At 41.4% G+C, this 25,176-nt stretch overlaps 1 protein-coding gene across 1 annotated transcript in view; it reads left to right on the top strand.

Moving 5' to 3' along the window:
• The window catches only part of LOC137502992 (WD repeat-containing protein 47-like), a 209,562-nt gene that overhangs the window by 65,354 nt on the left and 119,032 nt on the right, over positions 1–25,176 (top strand). Inside the window, exon 3 of the mRNA XM_068230320.1 lies at positions 21,937–22,023. Within this exon, the coding sequence (XP_068086421.1) occupies positions 21,937–22,023 (87 nt within the window). The remainder of the gene's footprint in view (positions 1–21,936; positions 22,024–25,176) is intronic.

Here is a 25,176-nt window from a genome sequence, read left to right on the forward strand (position 1 = left end):
ATGGTAGTTGTGTGCAGTAGCACGTTGGAGAGAGAGCAAGGAAGATGGGATTTTGCATTTAAAATGAGCCGTGATATTTACAGATCAGAGTCCATCTCATACCAGGCTGAACAGAGATACTACTGCGTAGTAGTCGGACCGGCATCTCTTTACACTGCAGAAACACCAGCAAAAATAGAAGATGTGTCCTCTGAGAAAAAGGGAAGGAAGTTCCTCAGAAAGATTTTGGGTTCGAAGTCCACGGGTATTGTTTTCCTCCTGAGGTCAAACAAGGAACTGTATGCGAGTGTCGAATCGATCACCACCGTTTAGAAGAAAACGAAGGTTAACTTTTATGGTCAGCTGAACAAAATGAACCCGGAGAGATTGGCGCACAAATTGCTTACTTTCCAGGAAAAATGGAAATCTTATCTGCGCTGGCTGGAGGAGGTAAACAAACGCATGCGGGCAAGATCAGAGGACATAATGGAGAGGACCAAAGAAATTTGCGGGGTTGAGGGATGATCCAGAGAAAGAAGCTGCTAAACCACGGAACATATCTGTGGAAGAACGGCTGAAAGGAACGTGAGGTTGGTTACAGGTATAAGCCTCATAAAGAGAGGCAGGTAGCTTGTGAAGTCCACAGTTGGCTGTATCGATGTAAATAATAAATGTCTGATGTCTGTATTCTGATCATAGGGAAGTAAAAGTGGAAGTAAAAGTAAAGATTCTCCAATTATTTGACGGAATTTCGCGCGGAGATACTGTTTTGTTTACATCATTATAGATTGTGGTACTTATGTGCCAGCATTCCACTGGAGCTGGCAGTATCTTGGGACCTCCGAGAGGCAGGTGAAGTGTGCCAGGGTCGGCAAGAGCAAGGTCGGAGCCTGCCAGCTGTTTGTGTCACGACCAGTGCCAAGGTACAACCGGAACATTCCTTCTGGCCTGCGGTCAATAGAAAAGTTGCCGCGCGAGTATTGCGCTGCTTTGGAGCGCGAACATTGGGGAAATAGCTTGAATATGTTATCGTGTAGAAATGTTGTTCGTTTCTTTGTCATTGGGGGGGAGGGTTACTGAGGTTTTGGAGCACAAATGGTGCTGAAAGTCCGAAGATGAGATTTTGGTACTTGGGGCAAATAGTGGGGTTTTTTCTTCATCTGAGGCGATCTCTTTAACTGGGCACGCCCATCCCAGATATGTATTTTATCAAGAATAACTTTTTTGTAGTATTCAGAAAGCTCCAGAGAAACCAATTTTAACCAAATGTGCACGTATGTATTGGTCATAATTTATAGCATCCTTTTTAAATTGGTTGAAAACTTTGAGAATACCTTGAGTCAACGCATAGAAGAATCAACCGGCTTTAAAATACCACGCCATTTATTAACAAAAAGGTTGTTAAATATAAAGTATTAATTAATAACCAACATAATATTAAGAATTATTCCATTAACCTTCCTGAGTTTAACAACTATGTTTGAACTCGAAAAGAAATTGATGCTTGGAGCATTTTGAAACGGAACCACTCTTTTTTTCCGAAAAGAGAGCCATAATTTGGAAATAACTGTTCAGTTTATACCAAATCTTGAATATTTCTTAAATTAGGCTTTATTTATCGTCTCTCTAAATTTGGTGTGAATCATTTTTGAAGTTTTTTTTTTTGGTTTTGTTTTAAAAGTTGCTTTACGTCGCACCGACACAGATGGGTCTTACGGCGATTATGGGACAGGAAAGGGCTAGGAGTGGAGGAAGCGTTCGTGATCTTAATTAAGGTACAGCCCCAGCATTTTCCTGATGTGAAAATGGGAATCCGCGGGAAACCATCCTCTGGGCTGCCGACAATGGGGTTCGAAGCCACGATCTCCCGAATACTGCACACTGGTCGCACTTAAGCGACTACAGCTATCGAGCTCGGTGCATGTTTATAGTAACAAAGATAGAAAATTCTGTAGTGTCACCCCTTTTACTGGGGCGGGAACAGGGGAAGAATATTTTGGACGAAAAACTGATATGAATGTGTAGATGAAAATTTGATGCACTATTCAAGAGTCAGTGTTTAGACTGCATTGCAAATAGTCCAATAGTAAGAATTATTTAAAAAAAACTGTGCATCCTAATCGTACTGTTCTGTTGTGAACATTTGTACACAACATTTGCTACACGCTGTAATTCCGTAGCTGTGGGTGGAAGGATTTCTCAACAGCCGGGCCGTGAGTTATTCTCTAGGAATGTGTCATTTTACTTCTCTAAGGATTTTTAACGAATAAATCGTCTGTAAATTCTAAAATTTATGTAGGTAACATCTGTCTAGAAAATGTAAGGGACCAAGCCACTTATTTTTGAATGATCAGGAATTTTCAAACATTATTATTATTATTATTATTATTATTATTATTATTATTATTATTATTATTATTATTATTATTATTGTTATTTTAGGAAGGCTCGGCTTGTGCCGGTAACATAATGGGCTGACTTGGCCTAAGCAAGGAGTCACCCTCTTGATTATGAAACTACAGGTACATATATGTACAAATATTTACAACAGAAATAATTACAACATATACATTTATACAATAAATACAAACAACTTCAGACTTCTTAATATTATTATTATTATTATTATTATTATTATTATTATTATTATTATTATTATTATTATTATTATTATTATTATTATTATTATTATTGCATCAGGGACAAAGCCCACTTGTCAGTGAAATATGTAAGTAAGGGACTTATTTATATTGTTTATATTGAGATAGGATCATCTCGTCATACGGCCCTTTATGAATATTCATGCTACACATGAGAAGGCCATGGAACAAAAGGAGGTGAGAATGGAATAGTTGTGATAGGGTAAAATCGATGCTAGGTGAAGGTTTTAAATACGCAATCAAAATATCAGAAAGAAATGCATATAACTCGAGGTAGGCAGACGGGTCACTTAGGTGGAGAACTGACGTAAGAACAGGTGGCAATTGGTATCCCAGGTAGTGCGAACAAAGTGGTGCCGACATCCAAAGAATATTTGATTAAGATCTGCAACTGTATCAGCTGAACATGTACAGAACGGAGATCGTAAGTTAAGTACTTGAATTTTGTGCAGGTGCAGAGGGAAACAACCGTGATGAAAAAATGAAGTGGCGTATGGCTTTTAGTGCCGGGAGTGTCCGCGGACATGTTCGGCTCACCAGGTGCAGGTCTTTTGATTTGATTCCCGTAGGCGACCTGCGCGTCGTGATGAGGATGAAATTATGATGAAGACGACACATACACCCATCCCCCGTGCCAGCGTAATCAACCAATGATGGTTAAAATTCTCGACTCTGCCGGGAATCGAACCCGGGGCCCCTGTTACCAAAGGCGAGCAGGCTAACCATTTACCCATGGAGCCGGACAACAACCGTGATGAAGCATCGAGAAGGGGAATTCCGCTGTTTATGAGCGGTCACAAAAATTCCCTCGTAGCTGCGTACAAGAACGGGTGGCGAATAGTCTGTTTTCAGAAATGAGCGAAATAACATCCGTTTTGCAGATGTCGGTGACCAATGTTTGGGAGGTATTAAAAAAAAAAGACATTGAAAATAATGTATTTATCAACACGTGTACTATAATACTCTTTGTATGAACTTTAAAAAAAAATGAAACGTGCTCGCAGGTATAGGGAATTTACCGGAACACTATCAAAGGTTGAGAACCGCTGGCGTGCAGTAATGGAGTAGGTAGGTTGACCGTGAAAGGAAGAAAGCCTCCAGCTACTTTCACGTTGTATGAATGGTGAGGTAATGACTGATATAAATATAGTTATTAACGGAGATTTCGTAAAGCTTCGTTGTGAGCTGGACGTTTAGTGAAGTTATTTATGTCCCGTAAAATGACCGTAAACTTATTACCTGACCTACACACAAAATAGTCGCGCAGAATGGTTGGTTTTTTTTAGTAATTTAACATCGCTTTATCTCCGGCAGGGTTTTGATAGTGATGGGGTAGGAGGTACTGCCCCAGCATTTGCCTGGCGTGAAAATGGGAAAGGATGGTACACCATCTTCAGGGCTGCCGATAGTGGGAACCAACCGTTACCTACACAGCCCCAACTTCGCAGGTCGGTCGATGCACAATGTATTATGACGCCATAATTTTCAAAATTAACTTTCGATTAAATCGGTTTTTAAGCGCGGTTTCTCTATCATTGTATTCTCAGTCAAGAAGGAAGGAAGGAATGAAGGAAGGAAGAAAGGAAGGAATGGTTTTGAATTTTTATGTGACAGTTTTTTTTTGACCTAAGGCCTCCGGATCTGCCGGTTTTGTGTGTGTGTGTGGAATCGGGTCTCTGAGGAGTATCTTTCGTTTCAAAAATCTTCATAAATAGGCTGGAATCCGAACGCGGTCGCCTTTGTCACAGAGCGTACAGGAAGACAGCAACGTTCTACGTATGATCGATCGAAGGCGAACGCCGTCACGGCTAGATTCTTTCACCTGTCTCATCTCTACCATCGTCCTCAGTCTAACGTTCGCAAAAGTTTGATGATGTTGGTTGTTAAACATCCTACAGTACTTCACCCACTTTTAACGTTTCCTTCTCTTGATAGAGGGGAAAGTTTGCTGTCACTGTGGTGGTAGTTATCTTGTTTGCAGCTGTGTTCAGTCATACTGAAATCCTGTGATGACGTTGTGGACCTCTTCGCCCGAAGTACTTCCCGTACGTAGCGAATTGTAGTGTTCGGTATTATGCATCATTTCTTCAAACCATGAAGGTATCGCTGAACAGAGGGAAGAGTCGCGAAATATGTGAAAAGGAAAGGAGGACGTCGCTGATCGCCGTTGAGCCTAGCTCAAGTGAAGAGCAATTCTGCACTCAGCTGGGTCCTCGAAGTGGCCTTCCCAGTACTCGAATGTACAGGGGTGTCATGATGATGATGATGATAATATTGATTTTACGTCCCACTAAACTACTTTCGACGGTTTTCGGAGTCGCTGAGGTGTCGGCATTTTGTCCCGCATTTTACGTGCCAGTAAATGTACCGACTACATCCACGATATCCCCTGCCTGTCGTAAGAGGCAACTAAAGGGGGGACAGGGACTCTTCAACTTGGGAGCGTGGGTTGGCGATCATGGTTCCGCTAGCTGAGTCTAACATTGCTTCCACTTACGTTTTTTCAGACCCCTCGGTTTCATCTTTCTTAATCGAACTCCCGTGGTCAATTCATGTTCTCTTCTGACGCTGATGATATTAGGTTTTTGAAGCCTAGAGTGTCTTTCATTTTCACGCCCTTCGCAGCCCCACCCTTTCTTTTGCCGGTACCTTCCATTTTAACGAAGTGTCAAAACTCTTCCATTTCCTTTCTGATTAGCGTTACCCAGTCGTGCTTCCTCTTAAAACAATAATCACCACCAGCACCTCGACCATGTAGAGGATTAACACAACCACCTGTGAGTAAATAAACGAGTCCGCGGCGCCTTGCAAATGCTGGGACTCCATCGTGACCAATATGCGACGTTTATCCATTACTAGAATTTAAGATTACAATTTTATTTTGAGAAGTAAATTATGTGTAAATTTACATTTTGTGAAAAGTAAAGATTACGAGCAAAAATTACTAAAGAGAGATAATCGTTACAAGTAATTCAGTTACTTCCCAACTCTGCTTGTCACACATGAGACCTTACACATTCATCGACTGAATACAGTACCAATACTGAACTCATCATCAAACTGCCAATAAATCTAACAGTAGTGCACCTATCCAAAAATTATTCAACTAAGAACATTTCCAAATGAGTTCGCATATTGTCGGCTTGGTCAATCACGCCGCCTCATTCACTGTCGCGGGTAATGTACAACTTAGTTTACTGGTAGAAAAGAAAAACTACAGCACTATTTGGGTTGCCAGATGTGAAAAAAGGACATGTTACTATTATGTGTCTGTCTCAGGGATGAGGATTTCCTGCTGAAAGCGAAAGAAGAAAGTACAAAAGCAGGACTAATGCTGAATCTCAAGGAAAACTAGTAATGGCAACTCATAATAATAATAATAATAATAATAATAATAATAATAATAATAATAATAATAATAATAATAATAATGATAATAATAATGTTAGCTTTACGTCCCACTAACTACTTTTACGGTTTTCGGAGATACCGGGGTGCCGGAATTTAGTCTACAGGAGTTATTTTACGTGCCAGTAAATCTACCGACACGAGGCTGTCGTATTTGAGCACCTTCAAATACCACCGGACTGAGCCAGGATCGAACCTGCCAAGTTGGGGTCAGAAGGCCAGCGCCTCAACCGTCTGAGCCACTCAGCCCGGCAGTGGCAGCTAACCATATCACTTCCTGGCATATAGAGAATGGAAATTCTAAGTTCCCGTAGAGGGAACTAGATATATTTCCACCAATAGAGCATATGAAAAATCAGATCAAAAATTAGATGTAGGGTTTTTCCGGCGTTTGCTCTATTAACCAGCGTTTTGTCTTAGGTCTAACACTAGACTCGTCAGAGTGGGATGTGTCAGACCCTACCTACTGACGCTGGGGTGCATGCAGGTGAACTTATCAGAAGCCTATTTAAGAGGCACAGTCTGATAACTGCATACGGGAGATAAAACTCCACAATGGAATTATGCCCGCCTAGCAACTCCAAATGGAAATTCTAAGTTCCCATAGAGTGCTTTCAAGAGTGGAGACAATTTTAATAACGAAGATCCGTTTAGTAAAGACTCTGGTCTTCCCAGTAACGATGCACGAAAGGCTGAACGTCGAATAATACACGCATTCGAGTTATGGTGTTGGAGAAAACTCATTAGTGTTCCGTGGACTGCAAAGAGATCAAATTAGTCCATAACAAAGGAAATCAACCCAAGCTACTCATTGGAAGGACAAATACTGAAACAAAAACTGAACTACTTTGGTCATATTATGTGAAGACTGAAGGCATCAGGAGAAGAGGGCGACGACGGTTGAGATAGACTGATAGCATCAAGGAAGTCGTGGATCTCAACGTGAAAAGTCTTCGGGAATTAGTGCTGGGCAGTAGCGCACTTTGGTCTATGGGGGTCACGGAGTGTCTCCATGTATTAAACGACTAACCACTATGACTCAGGGATGAACAGAGTATTAGTTTCATTCAGATCACTTTGTCGAACGTATGTGACCTTGGGGTCAGTGACCGCTTTAAGGAGTGGATATTAACACATGATTTATGGGAAAATGAATCAGTTCCGAAGAATAATGGCCGTTTATTGAGGTGACCACTAAGTTTTTACTGCATTTGGAACTTGGGACCAGCGCATGCCATTACACATACTAAAGGCACACAGTGATGAGATAACCGCCCAAGCGCTGTGAATTCCTGGCCGTTATTAAAACGTTTAAGGGATTCTTGGTTCAACAAGTTTTGATGTCACTAAGGTTATTTTGAACCTGTGGTTTGAGAAAGGGGTTACAATTAAAATAAAAGTGTGAAATAGGAAGGACCGACTAGGCGCATTTAAATCACGTGGTCAGCTTCACTAAGATCTTTCGAAATATGTGTACTCGCTGAAATAAAGAGTGAGTGCATGGTATTGTCGGTTCCTGGCATTTTTTAAAAACAATTTGCTGGTACGTCGTACCGACACAGAGAGGTCTTGATGGCGACCCGGGCAGGAAAGGGCTCTGTGGCTTTAAGATACAGCCCCGGCATTTGCCAGCTCTGAAAAGGATGAATCACGGAAAAACATGTTCAGGACTGCCGACAGTGTGATTCGAACCCACTATCTCCCGAATGCAACCCCACAGCTTCGTGATCCAAACCGCGCAGCCACTCGCTAGGTCATTTAATATTTTATCAGACTTAATTATTATCAAAATATAATTCACCTCACATGTAGATAACCACAACAAACAGTAGTATGCGTATAGGTGCAGTTGTGTCTGAGAAAAGTACACTTGCCGTATATGTTCAGTTATGTCTGAGAAAAGTATACTTGCCGTATAGGTTCAGTTGTGTCTGTGAAAAATATACTTGCCGTATAGGTTCAATTGTGTCTGAGAAAAGTATACGTGCCGCATAGGTTCAGTTGTGTCTGAGAAAAGTACACTTGCCGTATATGTTCAGTTGCGTCTGAGAAAAGTACACTTGCCGTATAGGTTCAGTTGTGTCTGCCGTATAGGCTCAGTTGTGTCTGACAAGAGTGTACCTGCCATATAGGTTCAGTTGTGTCTGAGAAAAATATACGTGCTGTATAGCAGTTGTCTGACAAGAGTGCACTTGCGAGTGAGTTACTTTCAGTTAATAGTCGTAAAGGAGCGTTAAAAAAAAAAAGGAGATCTAGAAAATAATAGGCCTTTCCTGCTCTTACCCAGAATCCCTTGGTTCGATTCCCGACCAGGTCAGGAATTTTCACCTGCATTTGAGGGCGGATTCGGGGTCCATTTAGCCTACACGAGAACAGTTGAAGAGCCATATTTTAGCGACATAGCGGCCCCAGTAGAAAGCCAAAAATAACAGCAGAGATAAATCGTTACGCTGACCTCGCGTCACCTCGTAATCTGCAGGCCTTCGGGCTCGGCAACCATTGCTTGGTAGGCCAAGGCCTGTCGACGCTGTAGATGTTTTTCAAGGAAACTAAAAGTTAACATTTCAAGTTCTGGACGTCATATAATTCACAACCCAAACTTGATTTGTTCAGTTCTTACAGTGGATGATGACCTGTACATGTTTTCACACATGCCCGCCAGTTTTGAACCATTCTGCTGAAATTCACGGAACGGTGGTTTGCCTGCCTAATTAGGTCGATCCAACCACTTCGCGGCGACTCTCCGACTTTATCTTGACATTTATCAGCGCTCAGGCATTCCTTTAAAAATGGTGTTCTATAGTATTTTCTCCAAAGATAGGTCAGTTTTTCCTACAATGGCATACAGTAGCCATGGATAATCTCGTATAATGTCCATAAGAGGAAAAAGTTCTAGGCTTACTTTGTTTATATCTAGTTCAGTGTCAGCCAGAGGCAGTTGGTGATTTAGAGCGACGGAAATGCGTTGAGACCTATGTTTCTGCTTCTGTTCGGAAGAGATTTGTGAAAGGAGCCTGAGAGAGAACATCAAGAATGTCATGGATGTCCTATCGCATCATTTGTCCACGACAGACATACATAATGTGTCACCAATCTTGTCACATTAAGGCCCAATTAAGTTCGGTTGGCGTTTGGCATGTTTGGTCCCTTACAAGAACAAAAGAACTGTCGGTGTTACTCTTCCTGCTAGTCTTCTTTGCATCTTGATTATTCCAGCGGTGTGTTCCGCCATCTAGCGCTGCTAGAATGAACCTGCAGTGGCGAGCTCATGGTTGTTAGTCCTTCCTTGAGGCTGCGCCACTGTCTTCTTCCAGGCAAATCGTTTCATGTATGAAGTTCAGCGCCATCTAATGCAGCGAGTCGACACTGTACTGTAGTTAGACGTGCAACTAGTTTGGAACAGCCTCCGGTAAGGTGCGCCACGATGTACAGACGGTAATCGCCTCACATTCAGTGACCAATCTATCAACGAATCATACTCCTATTCGGGAGATAGTGGATTCTAACCCCACTGTCCGTCCGTCACCATGGCTAAATGTTTAGCGTGCTGACCTTTGGTCACAGGGGTCCCGGCTTCAATTCCCGGGCAGGTCGGGGATTTTAACTTCGTCTTGTTGATTTCTCCGGCTCGGGGCTGGGTGTTTGTGTTCGTCCTAAATGTGTAAGTTCAATTCATCAAAGTCGATTCATAATATTAATAATCAGAAACATACAACATTGTCTTAATAATCAGAAATACACAACATTATAGCTGGCTAAATGGTAGTTAAGACCGAAAGCCAATATTTAAAAAAATCACTGTCGGCAGCCCTGAACATGATTTTCCGTGGTTTCCCATTTTCATAGCTGGCGAATGCTGGGGCTGTACGTTAATTAAAACCACAGTCGCTTCCTTCCTACTTCTAGCGCTTTCCTATCCCATCGTTGCTATAAGACTTATCTGTGTCGGTGTGACGTAAGGTAAGGTAAGGCAAGCGTGTATTCTGCCCGAAGGCAGGTCAGAACTTCCGCAGTGGTGTGCCTGTGCCGGAGTTTACGTGCGGTAGGGTGGCCAGTTCCTTTCCGCTCCTCCATTCCCTTACCCCCTTCCCCCCACCAACAACGCTTGGCAACCCATTCAAATCTTGACCACGCCCAATGTTGCTTAACTTCGGAGATCTCACTGGATCCGGTGTTTCAACACGGCTACGGCCGTTGGCGGTGTGACGTAAGACAGATTGTAAAAAATAAAATAAAAATTCATACTCCTCGAATCCTTCTTACCAATGAACGATCACAGAATAGCGTAACTCTTTCGCGCAGCGGTTCGGGCCGGTGTTATCTTTGTCTAGTTGGTACTTCTCTTCTGAATTGGTGAGGCGACGTATGTATAAAGAGTAGATGGCTTGGGAATTGTGATGAGAAGTGTCGACTTCCAGATGTATAATTGAATTTGAATAATTACTTTTTTAGTGCATGTTGGAATTCCTCATTCATTGGACGTGCTTAGATGTATAGCTTTTAGAGCCGGGAGAGTCGAGGACATGTTCGGCTCGTCTGGTTCAGGTCTTCACATTTGACGCCCACGGCAAACCTGCTAGTCTGGATGTGGGATGATGATGATGATGATGATGATGATGATGAGGTAGGGAGAAGGTAAAACCCGGTGTTGGCAAATGCCTACTCCTGTCAAATAACACCAAGAGGTCTGCTGAAAGCTTATCGTCCCCATCCGGCGGGCGAATCCCTATCAACAGCGTCATATGCCCTCACTACGGAGATGTTTGGAATTGAATCCAAACTTCTGACGCGCAATCTAGTGATTAGAAGGTGTACTATGCGCGAAACTTTTAGTGATACTTCGACACCCTGGTACTGAATCGGTAGATCTCGGGTAACTTCCAGATTCGTATTGACAACCTCTGACACAAAAAATACGAATCGATTATGCATCGCTGTGAGACATCTGGCGATATAATTGCAACACTTTAAATACTGTTGTTATTTACACAGCAAAGTCAGAATATAGGTTAAGCTTGAACATGAATGGGGAAAATCAGTGTACATCACAGGAACAACCTAGAACTCCTACATGGAAACGACGGTTTAGAAAATTCATATCGATCGATCATACTATCGATTTAATTCAGATTTCATTTCCATTCACTTGACACTATTACCGCAACCGTTGCGCGAAACTTTTAGTGATACTTCTTTTTGCGGGAGTGAGGAGTAACGAGGGACCTACCCCGGTTCCGGTAATACTGCCAACTGAACGGAAATGAAACCTGAATTGAATCGATAGTATGATCGATCGATTTGAATTTTCTAAACTATTTATTATCTTAAGCCAACAACAATCTCTCTCTCTCTCTCTCTCTCTCTCTCTCTCTCACTCACACACACACACGCACACACACTATGTAACATTTCTCGATGCGAATCTTGTTCCTATCATGATTCTCAGATGTCTCACGGCGATACGTAATCGATTCAAAGTTTGTGTGTCAAAGGTTGCGAATATAAACCTCGAAGATAATCGAGGTGTACCGATTCAGCACTAGGGAGCCGAAGTATCACTAAAAGTTTCGCGTACTGTAGCTCTCTCCTTGCTCTTCTTCCCCGTAAAACGAAATGTCACTAAAAGTTTCGCGGTTATTATACCAACCTCCACCTGTCGTACCGTACCGGGCGGTAAATATTTTTTCCACCAATGGACTCGAGCCGGCTAATTTCGGTGTCATACGATAAGACTTGACGCCTTAATGAGCATGGCCGCCATGCTAATTGGCCGTGGCATATTATGAGCAATGCAATAGAATTTAAAGTTGTCAATAGGGGTTTAAAATTAAATGGGGAATGTTGTAATTGATGTCATATAAAAATAAAATTTCGTTAATGGTCACCGAGTTTATTCTCGGCCATCATAGGAGTGGTTTTCCTCTTGAATGGGATGGTAACAATACCATTGGTCATGATATTTTACTACTACTTAGATTACATTATCTCCTGACAAACTCCATACATCTTCATTGTATACTGTTATGCCTTTGAGTTCAGTCTGCCAGCCTCTGTGAAGTTACTAAACCACACCACAGTCCGCTGTTTCTAACTAGCTTTGTAGCCTCCTTTATCTCCATACCTCTTATATTCAAATTATTTGAAACTGAGTCTAACCATCTTCGTCTTGATCTCCCTCTACCTCTCTTACCCTCCATGACCGAGTTCATTATTCTCCTAGGTAACCTATCCTCCTCCATTCGCCTCACATGACCCACCAATGAAGCTGGTTTATGCGTATAGCTTCATCAGTTGAGTTCATTCCTAATTAGCCTATATCTCATTGAGAGTACCCTCCTGCCATTGTTCCCACCTATTTGTACCAACAATCTTTCTCACTACTTTCACGTCTGTTCCTTCTAACTTATTAATAAGATATCCTGAGTCCACCCAAATTTCACTCCCGTAAAGCAATGTTGGGCTGAAAACAAACTGGTGTAAAGACATCCGGGATCTGACTTACAGAATTATATTGATCGCAACTGCGAATTCACTGCATTCGCTTTGCTGCACCTTCATTCGATCTTACTTACGATACTATCACCTTGGGAGAATACACATTCTAAATACGTGAAATGATCTACCTGTTCCAGTTTTTTAGTACCAGCCTGACATTCAGTTATCTAGAGGATGATTGCTTAGCTGTACTTCCTCTTAAAGGAATAATCACCACCACAACCACCTTTCCTTTGTTTAAGTTTATGAAACAATACGTTTTGCCACAGAAGTGATATAGAAGCGGAATAGTATTCGGTATCATTCTGCTTCATATTGTTCATAGGAGAGTTGAGGATGTTACGCCAAAATAAGCCTTTTATTTTGCACTTGATACTTCATGGCAACATTTCAAGTAAATATTTATTTTCCTGGTACTCAGTGATTACAAAGCATGGTGTTTCGCCCATTTTATGCAAGCGCCGTGCTGAACACATTTAATTATGCATGCCCATATATGAAAGCATAGGCCGGAGTAGTACCGTAGTTATGAACGTGTAATGCACACCCCTCCAGGCTTGCGCTATCTCATAATGTCCTGGACTAGCGCTCGTAACAGCTCGTTCCCGCGCACTCAAAGGTGTCAGTCAGCTCCTGACCTTGACATGCCTGCTGTACGTCATGCCACATCCAGTGTCAACGGGAAACGTCGTTTAGGTTCTCACTGCAAACTAAAATAATGTTGTTGAAAATGTAATTTTTTGTGCCCAATCCATAGAGCAGCCTCAAATTACTCTAATACGGTACTCCGTTCAAGGATATTTATTGACGTTGACAGTACAGCTTGCCTTGTTAGTGCGCCATGCCGTCATAAAACAGCCTCGCTCACTCGCTACTGCAAGTACAAACTATTCCCGTGTTGTGCCTTACAGTCAATAAATATCCTTAAACAGAATTTCGCAATAGACTAATCTGAGGCTGCTCTATCGATTATGCACATACAAGTTACACTTCAAATAACATTTTGTTTGCAGTAAGAACCTAAACTAAGTTTTCCTTTGACACTGGATGTCGTATGGCGTACAAGATGAGCCATTTTTGAGCTGACTTACATGTTACAAAAACATGTCTTATTGGTATTTCCTGATCAGTACGAACGTATTTATTTATCCTACTACTGTCCCTCATATACAGTACTTTAAAACTAATGTAAAATAGTTTTAAAATGCAAACAACAAAAAATAAGTCCTTATAACTTGGTTTAATTTAGCCCGCCCGGTGGCCATGATCGTTAAGGCATTGAAGTCTAAATGGTCTGAGACCGTGGTTAGCCGGTTCGAGTCCCGTTGGTCGAAAATGTCACCGTCAGAATGTTGCCCAGCATGGTAAGGGATCTGATCACCAGATTGCGTGCCCAAAGCTAGGGCTAAATTCCAAACCTCTCCGCAGTGCTCATATGGACTGAGGGCATATGGCGCTGTTGGTGATTCGTCCGTCGGATGGAGACATTAAGCCTTGAGCAGACCTCTTGGTGCTATTCGACTTGAGTAGGCTATGTGCCGGCCCGGGTTTCACCCTCTCCCTACTAGCACGTCATTCATTTCATCTCATTAACTCCTCTGATGAGGTTGACGTCAGGAAGGGCGTCCAGTCATAAAACCCGCCACGACAGATTCATCTCGCCTCATACCCGACCCCGTAGAACAATGGGACAAGGGTTGAACAAACAAACAAACAAACAAACAAACAAACAAACATGGTTTCATTTCTGGTCATTCATTGGTATTTCGGAGTACTAACCAAGTCCGCATTCTTCAGACATAAACTTTGCATTCTTAGATCATTCATTTCAGTTATTGTATGTAAATGCAATTTTGTGGTTCTTGTGTGGTTATTTACCGGAGCACTGAACGTTTTAGTTCAGCTATGCAAGGGTTGGAACGATAAAATACGACTTGTCTGCTAGTGACGCATTGGCACCACTATCGCATTGCGGAGAGGGTTGGCATGTCACGGAACTCCAGTTTCCGGTCGTCAGACTGTTGTTGGACTAGGTCGAAATTCTCAGAAGTTGGCCCGTCAGCTGTGAAGATGTTTCCTGCTCTTGGTTCCCCTCCAAACGTACTGTTACGTGCCAGCTCCGTGGTAGCCCCTTTCGTTACTTCCAGGAAGGGGGTTGGTGACTTAGACGACCTGGAATCTCCCAGCCAGCCTGTGGGGTGGGGCTGACTTTTCCGTGTATTGTTCTCGGCGGCCGGCTTAGCTGTGAGTCCCTTGGAGATTCAACGGGAATGCTCTGCTTGTAGTGACATCGTGAAGTTTCTAGATCAAATCACGCGAGCTATAAAAAGGGAGGCTAGCCGCGGAGAGTCAGTGTTAGACTCGGAGTTAGTGTGGGACTCGCAGTCAGACTTGGACTCCGTGGGGGAATCAGGGTGACACTCAATGAGTTGGGGTTCTGTGGCTGGGCTGAGAGTGGTAGAGGTGTTGGCAGTCGTTAGTGTCCCACCGCGGTCTGAACCAGGAGCTGTTGTGTCGGAGAGACCAGTGAGTGTGTAACTGGAGGCGACAGAACAGTAGGCTGTACTGTGTCCGTGTAATTCTGTGGGCTGAGAATCGCCGTGAGTCAGCGAGGAAACGCGCTAACGTGAGTGCGAGGATAAATGGACCTGTGTTAATGTTCGCTATTGTGAGTATCGTCCTGCTGTTGAATACTGTTGGGCTGTTTATTCCTCCACTTCATGGGACTGTGAAGTGCATCTGTGTAGCCGAACTAACGAACAATTGTCGTGTGTTGTATAGCCAATGGCACTGTGTTCAAACCCAGCTGTCTACGCACAGCGGCTGTAGGTGGTGACTGGACTTCGGGAAAGTGAAGGATTAGTATCCTGGGTAAAGGAACGAGCTGGATCCTTGATGCGCCATAAGGTAGAGGAACTTGTGAATAGACTTGTAATTAGTGTGGCCATTCATAACTGGTTAGAATTGTCTGTGTTTAAGTATGTGTGTGTGCGCATTTATTAGGCCATCCTGAAATAAATTAGTGATAGAAACAGATGGGGTTTTATTCGTAACAGTACTTAGTTCATTTGTTCCCGCTCTTCGAAAAACGGAATGTTTCTTAAAAGCTGTTGTGTAGGTATATTGCATACTTTTGAGGGCCTGTTTACTTCATACCGTTAGAGTTTGCAAATCTGTGTTGCTTTGTGCGATAATCATGTGTTTCTCAGCTGTTTGATTACACAGACGTGCTTCAAACATGGCTTTATCACCAATAGCACGCAAAGGGTAAGGTTTTTGTTTGTTTCATAAACCTGAAATGCCTTACCGTTAATAAAGTAATGAAAATAGACTAGACTTGTAGTTAACAGAACGTATTAAAAATTTGTTACTGAAGTTAATTATAACCTTCCTGAGCTCTAACAATGTCACGTTCCGTTTTTTGGAACAGTGAGCTTGAATGACCTGCGGTTTTTCATTGGCTAGCGTATCCCATTGTTGGCACTAGGGACACGAGTATTATTGACGTTTATAGTTTTTTAAAATTTTATCGACGGGAGATATTGGGATTCACACTACTCTTCTGTTTATCTAGCCTGTCAGTTCATGAAATACAAGAATGTTTGTATGAAGTGGAAACTGTGGCTCTCCTTTTGGATACGGATGTTTTTACTGGGTCCGCGGAGAATTATTTAGGGTCAGAAGAATGTATTGATCACTTATCGGGCAACCAGTTTCTTGGCCTCACGGAGGCAACTGTACGAAGAATCATAGACCAACATGTCATCATTCGGTTCGGACAAGTGTAACGGTGAACAGTCTAAATCAGATAAAAAATAGTATCCGCTCAGGTGACTTATTTCAGAAAGATCTGATGGTCAGAAATAAAAACAAAAGTTCATAAAACAACACCAAGGCCATCAAGAAAGTGGAAATACCTTTACATTTAACAAGAAAAATCAAGGGAATGGTCAATTCCTGATTTCCTTTATTTGATTTGATTTATTCGAACTTGTTAATGAACAGCAAGTAAAAAACCATTCCGTGCGACAATGCAGTAGGAGTCTAAGCTACTATCTCTTTATTCAGGTATGGTTCAGATACACGTATTTACTAGAGAAAAATGCTTAAGAAGGGGGCCCGCCCCGCCCTGGGAAATGAGAACATGAAAATCAACAACAACCACCTTTTTCTGGCGTACCTCAACACAGAATGAACATATATTATGCTGGGCCTCGTAAAAGGAAAAATCCTTTTTTCCTCAACTTCCGAGCCCTAGTGATAACAATAATTTAGACACAAACGATAGATTCATACAAAGTCCCAACCTCTTTGGAGGATGATGAAAGTCTCAAATTCTTTATTCATTCTGCGTAACACATATTCATTTGAGACATATATCCATGATATTCGGAGCATACGCCGTTGTTGTTCTAGTTGTCTATTCAGTGAAGACCCATGCTTCTATTTGAGTTTATATGAAAGGTTCTAAATTGATCTGAATTAACATTAATATTACGAAAAGGTCTGTACGCTACTACAGTAATCTCACTGTGAGAATTAGGCAAATATACATTTGACACGTGTATGTATTTCTGCGACTTGGGCTGTTCTTGTGGACTTGTGTAATCATCGACATTGCTATTCTGGTCTGTTTAGCTATTGTTCCTTGATGGAGCTCTGAGTCTGTGGATGACTCAAAAGGTCGTGCCTGACGTCACGGGATCTGCTGTGATGACGTCAGTGGTCATCGCGTATTACAATAAAGGACGGCGAGAGAAGTGAGTCATAGCAAGGTGTCTGTAGGCCCGGCTCTTCTATCAAAACACCGAGCCGATGTAGCTTTTATTGTTCGTATAAAATTGGTGTAACCAAATCGATAGCTTGAGGGCTCCAGGAGGGGTCAGGGTGTGTGGTGGACTTCCGGCGTCATTTTTAGCTCCCTCTGTAGGTCAGTGGTAGTGCCGGCTTCCGTACCCAAAGACCTTGGGTTCAACCCTTCGATAAAGGATTATATCGGCTAAAGAAGCCACAAGGGGCGTAAAAATGAAATACACTACACCGTAGGCATCTGCAGGAGATGTAAAATTAAAGTGAGTAGCGTGGCACAAGTGACTCAGCTAGAGGACCTGTGATCGTCAAGTCACGATCCCAAGATTAGAGTCCAAGGGGGTGGGGGTGGAGGCGGGGGTTTCCCTTTTCTGTCGCTTCTTACGACAGGCAGGGGAATATCGTGGATGTATTCTACCTCCCCCTCCCATAGAGGGCAAGAAGTACTAACTATATCAAATAAAAGGAGAATATTAATAGAGAAGGCGGAGAGAAAAGTACATGTAATATTTCTGGTTAATATTTTAATAATAATGTTATTGTTTTTATGCCCCACTAATACTTTTGACGGTTTTTGGAGACAGCGAGGTACCGGATAAAGTCCCGCAGGATTCTTTTGCGTGCTTATAAATCTACCGACACGAGGCTGACGTATTTGAGCGACTTCAAATACCACCTGACCTAATTGTACTTACTCTTCGGTGGTGGTGGTGATTATTGTTTTAAGAGGAAGTACAACTAGGCAACCATCCTCTACATAACACTAATCAGAGAGAAACAATGGAAGGGATCCGACACTTCGAAAAATGAAGGTGTCGGCCAAATGAAGATAAGGGCCACGAAGGGGATGAAAATGAGACTCCCTAGGCCTCGAGTGCTCTAATAGCCAGTATTCGGGAGATAGTAGGTTCGAACCCCACTGTCGGCAACCCTGAAAATGGTTTTCCGTGGTTTCCCATTTTCACACCAGGCAGATGCTGGGGCTGTACCTTAATTAAGTCCACGGCCGCTTCCTTCCCACTCCTAGCCCTTCCTTGTCCCATCGTCGCCATAAGACCTATCTGTGTCGGTAAAAAAAAAAAAAATTAAAACGACAATCACCACCAATCACCGAGCCATGATCGAACGTGCCAAGTTGGGGTCAGAAGGCTATCGCCTCAACCATCTGAGCCACTCAGCCGGCTGATGAATGTTTTGGAATAGCAAGTACTCGGAAGGACAGGTATAGAAGACTTAAAAGGCCTTGAAGTACTCGTAGTACGTAGAGTTGAAGAAAACGTCTGAAAATAGAGAATAGTACTTGAAGTTTTTTACAATTTGCATTACTGCGCTCCGACACAGATAGGTCTTACGGCAACGATAAGAAGCGTATTCAGTAAGAGAAAAGTAAATACAATTAAAGCAGAGTTCTTGGTTTGCGTTGAGTAATATAATTTTGTGTAACAAAGTGAGATTTCTGCACGGGCAATCTGGATAGACGTCCCCTTCAGCTGACTGATGATCTGAGAACACATCTCCTGGAAATTCAATACAGTTAACAGGAAACATCTGTTAAACAATATTTGTGGATGTATGCTGAAATGAATTTCAAGAAAAAGTCTGTAATCGATGTTTACAATAAAATGTTAAATGCAGCTTTTCAGTCTCCTCCGATAGATTCGGAACAACTAAAATATTTTGGAATGGAGATTAAATTTATTTCTACTATGCAAAATTCTATGTGTAGTTTTCAATATAAGCGTAGAGGCATGATAAAACCTCGCAAAGCATTGTCTGAAAGATACTAAGTCCCATCTTTCAGCTATTCCGTGCGTTTTGTCAATTTTAGAAATACTTTCTTATTTTTCTCCATTTTCTCAGTATGATTTTGTTTTATTTTCCCGTATAATAGTTTAAACGACCTTAAGAATGCCAATCACGAAACTATTTACCTGTAGCTGGTTGCGGCGATACGATTAGGATGAAGACTTGAACCAATCGTTTACATGTTCTTAACCGTTAAGGGGTATGTGGGGTGCTGAGAACACCCCATGTGTGTAACACTCACTTCTTTCTTTTTGATAGAAGTTGGCGAAACTTTACAAAATCAGTGCCTTCTTGGATAAGTTCTGAGTTAAAAATAACGTCATTTGTGGTCTTTCTAGTCATATATAAATATTACCAAGAAGATCATTTATAGATTGGTATGTCATCAGCTTCCCCCGTGCCCTGTTAAGTTACACTTCGTGTCGAGTCGGTTATTACATCGTAATCCAGCTGTCGCGTTGAGATTGTGTGTTAACGACGAGTAAGTCTTTGGATGAAGTGCGGGAACGGATTGGGAAACTTCTAAATGAAGTTTCGGAAGTCGATACTGATGAGTTACTGGAATCTGATGGCAGTGAAATGGATAGGTGTGTATTGTCCCCACATTTTTGAAAGTGAGTAGTCTCATAATATTGATGACCCTGATAATGCAAGTACGTTGTATACTGCCGCAGTGGAAATCTGTGCTGGTGAGCAGCCTGAAGGGCCCTCTCAAGTGCCAAATTCACCCAGAGACACCACGTCGAGGCTTTCAAATTCTGTTCATGGCATAAGGTGGAATATCACTGAACACAATAATTGGTTTACGATTACGCCACAGAAATTGAACCTTCACCAGAAAACCTAAAAAGGCAACAACTAATATTTTACAACTTCAGAAAGATGTTGACTCAGTGGACAATATGTCTGTAACATAGTGCGTGGCCAGAAGGAGCGAACAGTGACATGCTGGATATAAGAGACATTATGTAATATTCACGTCCAGTAATGATTCATCCAGAAGGAAATTTGTTTGAAGGGACCAAAACTAACTAATCCATCAGAGGCAACGACGACTCCTGAACGACAACCTCGCATGTGACGAAGGCGTACAGTAGTTCCCAGATCATCGGACAAGGAAACGATTTTTTTCTACTGCAAATACCATCACGTCCTGTCCGAAAGCATCCGGGCTGACTGTTGAAACAAAGAAACATGTTTAGATGGTTTTTTGAAGGATATTTCGTTGTTTGTTGACTTCAGCATGTGCGAAATACTGTTTCCGGGGTTTTGCAGTTTTTTACTTATAGAAGTAGTTATGATTGTAATGGTTCTGAATATTATCAATAATCCAAGTTTTTTAAACAAAAAATTTGCTGTACGATATAATAATAATAATAATAATAATAATAATAATAATAATAATATAAAGGTAATTATAAAACATGAAATTGGTATATTTGGCCTTCGTTTAACATTTGTAAATTAAAAGTGCAATTTTTATTTGGAGTATTGTGAACAACCGACCTACTCATATATGCAGCTTTTATCTACATGCGTAGGCCTAATTAAAGGTTAAAAACTGAAAATATTCTAATAGTGCGTCGAAATGCCTGACAGTTTAAAACTTGTGTTGTTCGAATGAGATAATATTTGAATAATTCAACTATGTCTTCTGATCGAATAATAATAATAATAATAATAATAATAATAATAATAATAATAATAATAATAATAATAATAATAATAATAATAATTGTATGGCCTTAGCTACCGTGTGCAGACATTTCAATTTTACACCATCTGGCTGTCTGCGTGCTCGTCAATTTCGACTTTCAGTTTTACTCTAGGCCTACTAGATGGCAGACCGAGTAAACCAAAACTCTCTTGGGCGTCTAAGGCTGAGATTTAATTAATTTTGTCAGGTAAACACTAAATGTGTCACCAAAGATATTTTACAGCCGACATCGTACGACATGGAGTGTCGAATGGACTTTTTTCCGCCCTTCAAAAATTCGACTACCTCTGCCGGGTTTGAATACGCTCTCTTGGGATCCGGAGGCCGACACTCTACCACTGAGCACAGAGGCAGATGATCGACTAATTGAACTGCTAGGTCAGAATCGGAAGGTAAGATTAAATATATTCTTAGTAGTTTGAGCAAATGGTATGTAGGATTCTTGATGGAAATTGCATCTACAGTACATGGATCCACACTTCAAAATTATGGAAGGATAAGAAAACGATTGGGGCCGATGACCTTCGATGTTAGGCCCGTTAAAACAACAAGCATCATCATCATCAGCAGCAGCAAGAAAACGATTGTTAACAGTTGGACTTTTACCTTTGCTCAGCATATTCTCCTGTGGTATAGCTCCTTTACTTTATCTGACCATGGGGTACGTTTCTTCTTCAGAGTTTTTCTTTAAAACTACGGATTTTCTTCTGGATCTCTCTCACAGTCTTCCTGTTTTTAAGTTGTTTATGTATGTCAGTGTATATGTGTGTGAACGATGGGGTGAATTTATTTGACCCAAATCAATGAAAGAGTAGACAGTTCTAAACATAATTCTGCATAGAATTGTCTGTCATCTCAGCACTCAAAAGAGATGGATGCTCTCGTTACTTCTTCCCCAGTTTTAAGTTATGCTACATTAAGCCAAACTGAATAGAGAATATCGACGTTTGTTGTGAACGTCTGTTCGATGAGGGATATATTTTTATTTCTTTTATTTATGTTTTTGTATCATTTTGAAGATATCTTTGTTTTCTTTATCTCACCCCGTGTTCCTGCTTGCAGCGCTGAGGAGAGCAGTCCTGCGAATAGCGAAGCTGGTACCTCGGCTACAGTCAGCAGTAAGGATTCGACCCCACCAGACATGAATAGGTAGATACAGTACTCTAATAACTAACGTCACTGCTTCAATTAACATTGCATGCAGTGGGTGGTTCCATAACAAGTCTGAGCCCACGCTGTTCAATTATCTGTTTGTTTGTGTCGTATTTTTGTTGCTACACGCATATTCACGATCAGCGCCAAAAGAAGTTACCACCTCGTTTACCAGAGGGAAACAGTCTTGCTGCACCTGTCCAAAACAATCGCACACATTTTCTATTTGAGTAGGTACTGCCTTTCAACAGACTGTGTAATATTGTTATAGTAATGATAAGTCTATATAGATTAGTGGCATGACGCGTGTGAGTGAACACAATATTGTTAACATTATTTTACTTGTTTTATTGACTTAGCCTTACAAAAACATAGGAGTTTTCAAATAATTTCTAGACCGACAATGTTCAATATCTCATTTTGAAAGGAAGGACCACTGTATCGAGCAACACCAGTCTGATCTGAGTATGATGTCGGGTAATATAACTGGACCACCATCTTGAGATACTAAGTCTGTAGATCTGGATCCATCTGGTCTGTGTGCCGTCCGAAGTATTCTGAGTAAACTATTACAACACTACCGGTATATTTCTGGAGCGTCAATTCTGCGGCCACCTTCATCGTCCAAGTTTCCGGTGCATAGGTCACATTAGGGAAGATTAGAGTTATCACCAACATTAGTTTCGTCTTGATCGTGATGGCAGTGTTGCAAACTCTTTTCCTTTTCTTCTGTATGTCCCTGGAGACCAGCGTTGCCAACACTGTAAGAGTGAAATCCGTTAATTGATTGTGGCAGTTCCGCTAGAAATCCGCTAGATTCTTCAACATTTGTTCTAATTTAATAACTATCAGTTCGGTTTCCGAAATGGTGTTGTTACACGTGAGGCACTCTTCTCGTTAAATGTGTAGTTACAGACGTGCAGAGATATGAATGTTGATGTCTATGCCTGTTTTATAGGCTATAAAAAAACTTTTGATTGTGTCAGGCACAATAAGCTGATATAGATTCTGAGATCGACAGGTATTGGCAACGGTGACTTACGTATAATCAGTAACCTGTACTGGAATCAGTTTGCAAATGTCAAAACTGATCAAGGAACTTCAGAAACTGCTTCGATCAGGAAGGGCGTCCGCCAGGGTTGTGTACTGTCACCTCTGTTGTTTAACATTTACTCAGAGGCAATCTTTAAAGAAATATTGGAAGACTATGGTGGGATCAAAATTAACGGGAAAATCATCAACAACATCAGATATGCAGATGATACTGTTGTCATAGCTGATGACATGCCTGCCCTTCGGTGCATGATAAACTCCTTAGTTCAGCACAGTGAAGAGTTTGGATTATATGTTAACCCCTCAAAAACGAAACTGATGGTGTTCTCTAAGAAGACAATTCGGACAAATCTCACAATAAAAGATAAAATAGTTGAGCAAGTGTCTTCTCTCAAATATCTGGGTACCATCTTGGATGACCAATGTAACTCCAAACGGGAGATAATATCTAGAATTGAGCAGGCCAGGAAACAATTCATAACCATGAAGAAATTCTTTGTGAGGTCAGATCTCAGTCTCCAACTACGAATTCGTATGATCCGCTGCTATATATTTTCTGTTCTCCTATATGGATGTGAAAACTGGACTCTGGATCCAATCATAGAAAAACGTATTGATGCCTTCTAAATGTTCATGTACCGCTGTCTCTTGCGGATATCCTGGGTAATGAAAATCTCAAATGCCGAGGTCCTTCGCCGGATGAAAAAGCAAAAATAACTACTACTCACCATAAAACAGAGGAAAACGCAATACCTAGGACATCAGCTTATTATCGAAGGGAAGATACAGGGGAAGAGATCTGTTGGGAGAAGAAGAAATTCATGGCTGAAAGACCTTCGAAGATGGCACTGCTGTACTTCAGAAATGGCATTCCATTCTGCGCTGTCAAGATCAGAGCTAGTTACGTGGATCGCCAACCTCCGCTCGGAGACGGCGTCTTAAGAAAAAGAAGTGCTTCAGGCTTGATTACAGTGTTATAATGTCTTAATTTTGAATTTCGTATTGTTAGTATATCTGTTCCATGTGAGTCTGTATGCTCTTTTTTCACTTTAGATACCCTTTCTTTGTTTGCTTTACGATTCAGTCTTGAAGGCTGGACGACTTCTCCCAGGTATTTGAATCTAGACACTTGGGATATTTTGCTATATTAGGTTTTCATTGGTTGTCCATCTAAGTACCGAAGAGATCCTTCCATGTACTGAATTTTCTGGTACGAGATCTGGAGTCTTGTTCTGGATGCAATTTCATGGGAGTTTTTTAGTGGATGCAATCGCTTCCTGTCTGTTACTGGACAATGCTGCTAAGTCATCAGCGAAGGGCAAACACTGTAAATTAATTTTGTTTTCACGTAATCTGCCACGGGCTATTCCTTTAACTTCTTTTTCTCAAATCCTGATCACTTTTTCCAAAACAAGATTAAATAATAAAGGGGACAACCCATCTCCTTATCAGACTCCTGTTTTAACAGCGAATGGTCCAGACAATTCCTCTTAAGAATTTAACATTTGAAGTGGTGCGTGTTTGTGTTTGCGTGATTAATTCTCATATTTTCCTGTCTACTTTGAATTCTTCCAGTACACGAAAAAGTGTCAGCCTATCTGTCCCTTTATATTAGTATCATTATTATTTACATTTCGGCTTTGCTTCCAAGTTTCCCTCGATTGCCAACCCCAGTTATTTTCTTTCTTTTCGACGTTTAAACAAAATACACCATTACTACCGTACTAGTATTGTACTATTAAAAAATCTTAAGTGCTAACTGAAAACTATACTACGTGACCTGCTACTAAACGCACATCTAACTGGATGTACTGCTTAACTGTGTGATGTAAAAGACTGCAGGAAAGAAAAAAACTACGGAATTTATTATGCACACATCTCCGTGCATAAAGAGATGCCCCCAGTCATCTTATCCTCACAGAATAGGAAATTGGATTTGTACAAAGAAGAATATTTTTTTCAGTATTTTCGACTTATTTAACAAAAAGCTCCCTACGTTTAGAAGTGGGTTTAGAAATGCGTCACCGGGCGAGTTGCCCGTGCGGTTGGGGGCGCGCAGCTGTGAGTTTGCATCCGGGAGATAGTGGGTTCGAGCCC

Source organism: Anabrus simplex, chromosome 1 (genome assembly GCF_040414725.1).
Source record: "Anabrus simplex isolate iqAnaSimp1 chromosome 1, ASM4041472v1, whole genome shotgun sequence".
Taxonomy (NCBI): Eukaryota; Metazoa; Arthropoda; class Insecta; order Orthoptera; family Tettigoniidae; genus Anabrus; species Anabrus simplex.